The sequence below is a fragment of the Amaranthus tricolor genome, chromosome 11 (genome assembly GCF_026212465.1).
Source record: "Amaranthus tricolor cultivar Red isolate AtriRed21 chromosome 11, ASM2621246v1, whole genome shotgun sequence".
NCBI classification, from domain to species: domain Eukaryota; kingdom Viridiplantae; phylum Streptophyta; class Magnoliopsida; order Caryophyllales; family Amaranthaceae; genus Amaranthus; species Amaranthus tricolor.
The window spans coordinates 1,812,758-1,823,173 of NC_080057.1; the positions used below are offsets into that span (position 1 = coordinate 1,812,758).

Here is a 10,416-nt window from a genome sequence, read left to right on the forward strand (position 1 = left end):
ATCAAACTAAAATAAAAGAAAAAAAAAAAAGAAATGGGAATTCACTAACCATTTCGGAAGAATAACATCAATGAATTACACAAGAAGACAAACTAAATTGTGAAATTGAACTCTATATGTTGTGAAAGTTGCAGATAATTTAAACCCTAATTTCAATGGTGAGTGAAAGATTTTGATTTTAGGGATTAGATTAATGAAAGTATGTTTTTGAAGAATCGAGAATGGAGGGGATTTCAGGTTTATAGGAGTACTATAAATGTCTTGGGGGATGGACAGAGAGTTTTTGGCAGATCTTTATTTGTTTGAAATGCAGTTTCAAGGCTTTGTACGTGGCTTCAAACAGTTTTTAGAAATTGTTATTAGAAATTTAGGATGATTTTTAGTAACTTATAAATAAACAAAATAAAGTGCAAAAATAAAGACAATACTTTATTATCGAGGATTGGTTACAAATAGTCTACTCTTCCGCCTATGGGTTCTTACAACTCTTAGGTTTCAACCTTTTTTATTAATTGAAATCTAGATCACTAAGAAAATCTATCTATCTTTTTAAACACCACGTTCTTCCCTTGAATAACGATTTACTAATTCCCTTATTAATCAAAGACAAAACCCAACACTCACAAATGAGAAAAGTAAGTATTTTACAAAGTATTCGAAACAAAAGGCTTAAAACAATAACTTTAGCTCTCTAACTTATAAGAACAAAAGACTAATGAGAGCTAAACAAATGAAGAACTGTTCATCTACAACATAGACCTTTGGACGTTTGATAGTAGATGTAGATTGTGTGTCTTGCTCTTCTCTTGAGTATGATGAAGAGTCAATAGAGCCGTTGCAATATGACATTCTTCATCACCATGATATTCTAGGGTTTCCTACACTGATTTTGTTACCATTTTTACATCAATCATATACCAAATATAACCATTGTGTTTATTTACTTTTATAATCATTGTAAAATTATTAATATAAAAATATATAATAAATTAATTATTTTTTGTGGTATATTATAAAATTTTTACAGTTTAATTGTTTAAACTTAAATCTATATTGTTACCTATATAATAATATACATATATGTGTCATTATTGTTTAATTACATTCATGACTTAAATCCCTATTTTGTAATTTAGCAACGTTGGTTAAATATATACTCCGTATTATAAATTTGTTTTAAAAAAATCTCTTGAATACCTAGCATAGCACGAGTAAATTGCTAGTTATATATAATAAATAAACATTAAAATTGATCTTATATAGAATATATTTTAAAATCAATATGTTAGTACTATGTAGGATAATTTATAATTGATTAGTTCAAAAGTAATTTTATATCTGCTCCAATTACATATATTTTGAAAAATATCTACTATCCAAGTTTAAAAGGTTATGTATTTTATTACTGTTGGAGTTATAAGGACTTGAGTGCACCATAAAGAGTGTGTTTAAGTGTATGTTAATGCATGAGAGTTTGTGGGAGCATTGTAAAGTTGTCTGTTATGGTGAGAACAAAGTGTGTGATCAATATTCTTAATGAGGTAGTGCAAATGTCGGATGTTGCTGGTAAAGTGCTCGAACAAGGCACTAGAATAAAGGCACTTGCCTTGAACGAGGCAGCAGATTAGAAGCAAACAATGAATGCATTTAGTGCCCAGGAAGACAATGAATGGAAAATTTATGTGCTCAAATGAGTTAGGGTGATGCTTGAACAAGCACCCCTTCAGCTCCCAATTTTGTTTTGTGTAGTTTAGTAATCTGCGGTTGTTATTGCTTTATTTACTGGTGATTTTTCCTATGCAAATTATTAAGTATTCAGTCCTTATAAATATGAGGTTCTTACACTCATTGTAATTTATGTAATCACTCTAACCCTTAATCCTAAATATATAGCCTACTTCCTCTCTTCTATTCTCTAATGTAATTCCTCCTTTGTTTGAGCTCTTTGAATTCCATTGCTTTAATACTAATCAAGAAAACTGCACAACACCAAGGATGTATAGCTCGAGTTGGGTGGACCTCCTAAATCTTTGTCTTTATGTTGCTTTTTATTTCTTATATACATTGCTATTTTCATTGACAGAGTAATTTGTTACTTCAAGAAGCTTCATATCTTTATTCTTGGTAATATTAGAGATAAAGTTTCATACTTTAGGCTCTAATCTAGCAATCATATCAATTACTACTTATATAAGGATGTTTTTTTTTTTTTTTTTTTTGTCTTGGGGGCATTTTATAAACTTTTTTTATATGACTTTTAAATATATATTTTGTCATTTGTATTTCTTTATTGTTATCTTTGGCAACTTGAAATTCATTTTCAAATGTTAAATTGGGCCAAATACTATATTTGGCAAATCTTGAATTTGGAAATGTGAAATTAGGTCAATTCCATAGAATTGCAATAACAATATAAAATGTGATAAGTATCAAATTTGCAAATTACAAGTATATAGGTGTCATTTACAATTTTTAAATTTGAATACCAAAATTTAATTTTTCTATTTTCAAATGATATATATGTTGCCAAACACTACCTATAAGAATTACAGGTAACTTGCAATACAGGCCTAAGCGTATGTTTCTAGTTTTCCTAGTCTATAATATTTAAAAACATGCATAAATATTTTTTTCAATTTATTCAATTCAATTGTTATGCCAAGACGCAAGAGTATTTTGTCCACACTCCTACAATAGTTAGTATTTTGTGCGGAAAAATGAATTTATACTTGCTTCATAATAACATTCAATTTTTTTTTCCTTTTTTTTTTTTATCTTGAAGTAGAATTAGTTTGATTGCATGGGGGCATTTTATAAATTATTTATATACAACTTACAAATATCTATTTTATCATTTGTATTTTCCTTATAAAAATTGCAGGTAACTTGCAGCACACGAATATATCTGAGATTTGTATTTGACCTTATGTTTCTAATTTCTCTAGTTTTATTATTTTATAATAATGCTTGAGTAGAGGTGTTCATTCGGTTGATCGGGTCGGTTTCGGACGGGTGTTATTCGGTTCGGTTGCATTTCGGATTGGTTATTTTTCGGCTGTGTGTTACAACGGGTCACACTCGGGTCGAGTCGGTTAGAGATCGGTTATTCAAGCTATCGGGTTAGCATCAGTTCGGTGTCGGTTGAAGTTCGTGTCGAGTGTCAATCGGTCTCGGGTTGTCATCGATTACTAATTGGTTCGGTTTTTTCGGGTACAGATCGGGTTCGAGCTTTATTTTTCGAGTAGTTACCGGTTACGAATAACTATTGATCGGGTCAATATCGAAATAAGTTATTAGTCAGGTTTTTAATTGATGTATGCTCATTTACTTACAAAAAATAATTACCGATTGTTTTATCAGATATAGCAGATAGGGGTGTCAAACAGGTCGGGTTGGGACATTTTCAGGTTCGGATCATATATAAATGGGTCAATAAACCCTTAACCTGAACCTGACCCATTTAATTAATGGGTCAAAAATTGAAACCCCTACCTGATCTGTAACAGATCGGATCAACCTGCTAATGACCCATTTAACCTACTTTTTTTTTAGGTCATTAAATTCATATATTTTAGGTCATTTGACCCATTTAACCTTAATTAAAGGCATCCTCCAAAAATAAACGTATGCCACTTAATGCAGCGAGCACACGATATTCTTTAGTAAAAGGCGAAAGAATAGTTTGCTTTGTGCTCACGGCGTGGCTGCGTAAGTTGGTATGAGATCTGTGGAAGTGATTTAAAGAATTTTTCTTTTATTAATATCTTTCATAGCCGATGTGGGACAACTTCCTTTGTTATTGAAAGTCATCTTCAGCTGACAAATCCCTTAGCCGATGTGGGACAACTTCCTTTCTTATTGAAAGTCATCTTCAGCTGACAAATCCCTCAATACATGGTAATTGGTATTATCTTAGTTTTACGAAGTATTTGGCAAATGTTGATTCGTCTTAAATTTAATAAATGGGATAAACAGGTTTTTTTCGGGTTTAAATGAACCTAACCCATTTAATAGACAAATCAGGTCGGGTTGACCCATTTAATTAATTGAGTCAAAAATCTAAACCCAAACCCGCTAATTTCGAGTCGGTTTCAGATCAGGTTAGCAGGTCGGGTTAGCTTTTGCCAGCCCTAATAGGCAGATCAATTTATTTCAATTAGTTTATATATATATACATATATATATATATATATATATATATATATATATATATATATATATATATATATATATATATATATATATATATATATATATATATATATATATATATATATATATATATATATATATATATATTTTCTATATGCAATCTCTTCTGTATAGAACTTGTGTTCTTTTTTTTTCCGTATTATTAGAAAACTGAAATTGGACTTAATTTGCTAAAATTAGGTGAAAATTTGATTTGGATTTATAACAGTTCGATTTACCATCGGTTCGGGTTTGTATCAGTTCGGGTTAAAAACAGTTCGATTAATAATCGATCGGGTTTGTATCAGTTCGGGTTAAAAACAGTTCGATCTTAATCGGTTTTAGTCAGGTTACATTCGGTTACGTGCATAATTCGGGTCGGATTTGACTCGGGTCGATCACTGCTCATTCGGGTAACATCTGTTAAGGTTTATATGTCGGTTATAAAATTCGGTTGCAGTTCGAGTTCGATTTTGCCCTTTTCGGTTATCAAAACGGTTCGAGTGAAGTATCGGTTCGGGTAATTGCGGTTCGGTAAACCTAAAAAACTTACATTTTTTCGGGTCGGATAATTTTCGATTCCGGGTCAGATTTTCGGGTTGGGTTTGTTTTGAACAGCTCTATGCATGAGTATTTTTCCAATTTGTTCAGTTCACTAATTATGTCAAGCCTCAAGAGTATTTTGGCCACACTACTACAATTTTTAGTATTTTGTGCGGAAAAGTGAATTTATACCCGCTCAAATTACATCCATTTTTTTAGAAAAATTGCCTACCATTGAAGTTTCAAAGGTTATGTAATTTATTAATCCCTTCGTTTCTTAAAGAACTTTTCACAAGAAATGTTCAGGGTAATTAAGAAAAAATAAAATTTTTTAGATATTAAATATATTATTTTATTGAGGAATAAATTTAATGAAGGAAAAATGAGAACCATAAACATTAAAAATAATATTAAAATAAAATTAATGGAAAAAATATAGGGACCCACAAATTATAAAAATATATTTATAAAGTTAAAAAGAAACAAATGGGACCATAAACAATATAAAAATGTTAAAATGAAGTTAGTGCGTGGAAGACATGTGGGGACCATAAGCATTATTAAAATATTAAAATAAAGATAATAATGTTAATTTTGTCCAAAATTGCATGTAAATAGAAAGATTTTTTATTGCAATAACAAATAAAACAATTTAAAATGACAAATGAAAATAACTTTAAGGAATGTTGAAAAAAATTACTTATATAAGGTAATGTTTAATTGTTTTCATAGCTTTATGTTGTTTTTTGAAGTATTGTTGTTGATAAGCATATTGAATTGGTTGAATTTGATGTATATTATATATTATTGGAAATGTTGAGCTGAAGAAGTTGTTTGGTAGAACTGCTGAGCAAAGACAACAAGTTAAGGTAATGAATGGCGTAAAGGCAATCGGGACTGCAAAACGAGAGGCAATTTTCTAGATTAATGACGTGGGTGAGATGTCTAAGTGGTCGTTGTGTCATGATGGAGGTCATAGGTATGGCGTTACTAACACGAATTTAGCTGAAGTTTTCAACTATGTGATGAAAGGTGTACGTTTCTTACCTTTGTAAACACTTGTTGAATTCACCTTCTATCGGGTAAACGATTATTTTGTTTAAAGACGTGAACGTGCTAGTGCATAGTTACTTGGATGACACATGTACACATCGTACGCCACCAGGATTATCAATAGAAGAGGTGTATTCGAAATTAAGACTGGAAGGGGAAATAGAGGATCGTCCAAGGGGGGTAAGATTCAACATGTGGACTTGAATCAAATGAAGTGCATATGTTACAAACTTGAGATATACCACCTACCTTGTTCACATGTACTTGTTGTTTGCATCAAATGACACCTTTCATATGAGCGGTTTGTGGATCCATACTATACTTCTCAAAGTTATGCAAGTACATACGAACATTACTTTATGCCAATGATCGATAAGAGATCATGGCCTGAATACACGAGCTTTGAACTTAGACATGATCCCGATCAAATTCGTGGTAAAGGAAGGCCTAAGTCTAAGAGAATTGCTAACGAAATGGATAAGGGAAAAAAAACGAAATAGTTGTCGTCGTTGTGGGAGTGAAGGTCACAACACTAGAACCTGTAACTCCAGGTAATATACTATATATATTATACTAGTATGATACTCTATAACATATAGATGCCAAATCTTATGTTAAACTTACAACACAAATGTATGATACCTAATGCTTATAATAGTAATGTTAACTAAAGTTACTGCGTACACAGTAGTAAAGGAGATGGATCCAGCAGCCCCAGGACCCCATGACACTAGTGTGTTAACTATGCAACAGGAGCACAAGAGCACTCCTCTTTGGGATGCCTAGGTTAGGTGTCCGATATTAATGATTTGCATTTTACTAATGATAACATACAAGTAACTTATTTAAATGTCTATATTCATAGGTTTCCGATACAGGCACGTTAGGCACCAAGCATCCAGATTCTGTTCCGTGGGTGATCGATGAGAGGATCGTCTCGTACCTTGAGCTCACGAGGTTGTATGAATTTCACCTCGTAGCGTATGGTAGAGTCGACCATGCTATTATCACAGCACTAGTGGAGAGATGGCGTCAGGAGACGCACACCTTTCATCTTCCTCTAGGTGAGGCTACCATCACACTGCTTGATGTAGCCTTATTAACACGGCTTCCTATCGAGGGACGTGTCGTGTCTACCACCGGATGCCAGCTATCAAACTGGCGTGACATGGTTCACCACATATTGGGAGAACGCCCTCCAACGAAAGTCATTAAGGGGAGTGGTTTGCAGTGCACATGGTTGGTTCAGACCTTCTCACATTTCCCCGTAGGTGCTGATAAGGGCACCATTGCGAGGTACGCCAAGGCGTACCTTCTATATTTGATAGAAGCTGTCTTGCTTGCTGATAAAATAAGCAATGAAATATAACTCCTATGCTTGACTTTACTTGACGATCTCTGGGTAATAACAATAACAATAACATTTAATTCTAATCCACATTTGGTGAATTACATACTATTTACATTTGCAATCTTCAGCTGTGGGCGTGGGAGCATATTTTTATCGGCCAACTTTACAGAAGCGTTGGTCATGGTGATGCTGCTCCTCCGTAACAACCCCCACCAAATGTTGCGTATGGTTCATGTGGAATTTTGTACACCGAACGCGCAAGCACATCGGGACCGGTCTAGGATTCTTCCGAGATTATTTAGACCTACTGCAACCCAACCAGGTACATATTTCAGTACTCATTAACATTACTGTAATTTAATTAACACATCATTTACATTTTGATAACATATATTATAGTTTTTGTGGACCCGTACCCTACCGAAGCCTACGAACCTGTTCCCGAGCACTCGGGGATTCAGTCAGGTGCGTGGAGGGCTTATGTGCCACTCATATGATTCGACATTGTCGAAGTACATCTACTAGAGTGCGTACTGCGCCAATATGGGTTGGTACAGGGCGTTCCACCGCCTTGCGACACTGAACCCAAGCTACACTTGATTTCGCGAGAGAATCAGGGTACGGCAAACTGGATGGAGATCAACTGGCGCCACATCGCTCGTTGGGATCGTAGGCTTGAGCTGTTGGCCCAAGGTGCACCGATCGATTTTCATGGTGCACCTACTACACCAGACAACATGTCGTGGTTCCTCTCCATCACTCGCCGATGTATGACACCACATGGCATCATCGCAGCATCACATTATGCACCTGCTGCGCCTACGATGACCCAATTTGTAAGTCTTCATTTGCATTTAAATGATTAAGTTACCGATTACATAATATAATATTACATTAACTAAATATTAATTTTAGGCACAAGGTGCGGCAGCAGTGATGCGGTACAGCCACGAGGAGCCGGTGAGGGAGATTGCGCAAGGCATGCTCGTCGGCACACAGTTCCAGCACTTCATATCGGAAGTCGCTGCGGAGTCCTCACCGACTACCGTGGATGCGCACGTCTCATCTCCTGCTTATAACTATCATTTGGAGGAGATGGACCTTTCATACCCCGTTGACGTTGCAGGGACCTCACAGGCTGGGCCATCGCAGCCATCCCAGTACCAATCCCCTCCTCTGCTAGAGCGACACCCGAACGCCTCTTACTACTGTAGGAGGCGTAGGAGACCAACTCAGTTGGATATGGTACATGAGGGTCATGAGCGTTAGTTTTTTGTTTTTGTGTATTTGGATTGACTATGTATATATATATGTTTATTTAGTTGTATATTTCAAAAATTTGTATATATTTAGTTGTATATATATGTTTATTTACTATATCATAGCCTCCAAGCTTTGACTTACGAATGGTAAGAGTTTTGGCGATGAATCATCCCACCTGAAACATACATTGACTTATAATAATTTATTCTAATGTCTCTAATACAAATACAACAAATAAGAACTCAATAATTAGGAAAAAAAAAAAGTAAAGTAAAGTAGCTGTTCGCAGTTATTCACTGCGAACAGTTCTAAAAAAGTCAAACTAGTAACTACGAATAGCTATTTTATTTTATTGACTAACTGCGAACAGCCCCAAACCACATGTTTGGAATTTCACGCTTAATTTTGGAAATAAGTTGAAACTTATCTTATTTCGTTCATTTTAATGTTAATTTGTCTTAATCATTACAATTTTACGATGTTTTATGGTCTATTCTTAAAGTAGAATCAATTAGCCCTTATTACTACTTATATACGCATTCCACATCATTTAAGTTTGTTATACAAATAAACAATGCTATTAGCATATCTTAAAAATTGTTATGTCATCTTAAGTATTTTATAATATGTTTAATATTACATGTCAATATTAAAAATTATATTTATATAATTTTATATCCTAATATTCTTCCCGTTTAGAATATTTCATTCTGAGAAGAGAGAATTTTGATTAACGTTTTTGAGACATATATATATATATATATATATATATATATATATGTGTGTGTGTGTGTGTGTGTGTGTGTGTGTGTGTGTGTGTGTGTGTGTGTGTGTGTATGTATGTGTGTGTGTGTGTGTATTTATATATATATACATGTATATATATGTATATATATATATATATATATATATATATATATATATATATGTGTGTGTGTGTGTGTGTGTATGTGTGAGACCATAATGCCCAGTTCTAAAAAGCATCGAGGAAGACCAAAAAGGAAATTAAATGTGAGATCGGATCAAAAGCCTTGTGAACACCGATCATCGCCTATACAAAGCAGTTACATAGAGGCGGAAAACACATGGAACACTGCGAAACTTATTGGAATCTCTTCAACAGAGGAAACAGTGGTTTTATCGGGTCTTAGAAAATCAAAAAGACTCATGATTTTGGATGGAATGACACACTGAACGATACAAGTTTTAAAATTTTGGTGTGTTACTGGTTTATTTTATTATATTATGAACTTCTTGTTATGGAATATTCGGGGCGTTGGGAAAGGTGAGAAAACGATGTCTATTAGAAATATTGTGCAGGAAAAGAAAATTTCCTTTATGGGACTGGTAGAGACAAAACACAAAAGACCCATAAGAAGTAGAATGAAAAGGATGTGGGGAAACGATGATTTCGATATATGTGAAGTGTTCGCTAGCCAAACAAATGGGGGTGGGCTGATAGCTACATGGGACAAATCAATATTCCAGGTTGCAAATACATTCACTGGTGACAGATGGATGTTGCTAGAAGGATGTCTATCTGCTGAAATGTTTGAATGCTGCGTAGGGGTCATCTATGGCCAAAATGATCGCTCGGAACGTTATGCACTGTTGGAGGAGATAAAAAACAGGATTGTGTCTATAAACAAACGGTGCCTTCTGATGGGAGATTTCAATACTGTGTTACATCCTACGGAAAGATCTGGAACGTTCAGATGTGATCAGAGCATGAGGGAGTTCTCGGAATGGATTACAGATTTAAACCTTATTGATATACCGCTACATGGTGTGAAGTTTACTTGGAGAAGAAACGAATCGAAGAGCAAACTAGATAGAGCCCTGTGTTGTCAGACATTGCTAACCAAATTTCCAAACTTGAATTTGATAGGGCTAAAAAGAAGTATCTCTGATCACAACCCCCTACTGCTATCGCTTGAGGATGGGATCAACTGGGGCCCGAAACCTTTCCGATGCTATGATGCTTGGTTCCTGAACCCGAAACTAAAAGGATTCCT

The 10,416-nt window shown here is 34.4% G+C and overlaps 1 protein-coding gene and 1 non-coding gene across 2 annotated transcripts in view; one reads left to right on the forward strand and one right to left on the reverse strand.

Annotated features, from left to right (window-relative positions):
* Positions 1–3,590: 3,590 nt before the first annotated feature.
* On the reverse strand, positions 3,591–3,706 carry LOC130827971 (U5 spliceosomal RNA). The gene has a single exon (XR_009047284.1). It is a non-coding gene; the product is annotated as a U5 spliceosomal RNA (small nuclear RNA).
* A 5,940-nt stretch (positions 3,707–9,646) lies between these two features.
* Positions 9,647–10,416, forward strand: part of LOC130826435 (uncharacterized) — a 783-nt gene continuing 13 nt past the window's right edge. The window contains exon 1 of the mRNA XM_057692024.1: positions 9,647–10,416. This exon is cut by the window's right edge and continues 13 nt beyond it. Coding sequence (XP_057548007.1) covers positions 9,647–10,416 — 770 coding nt within the window.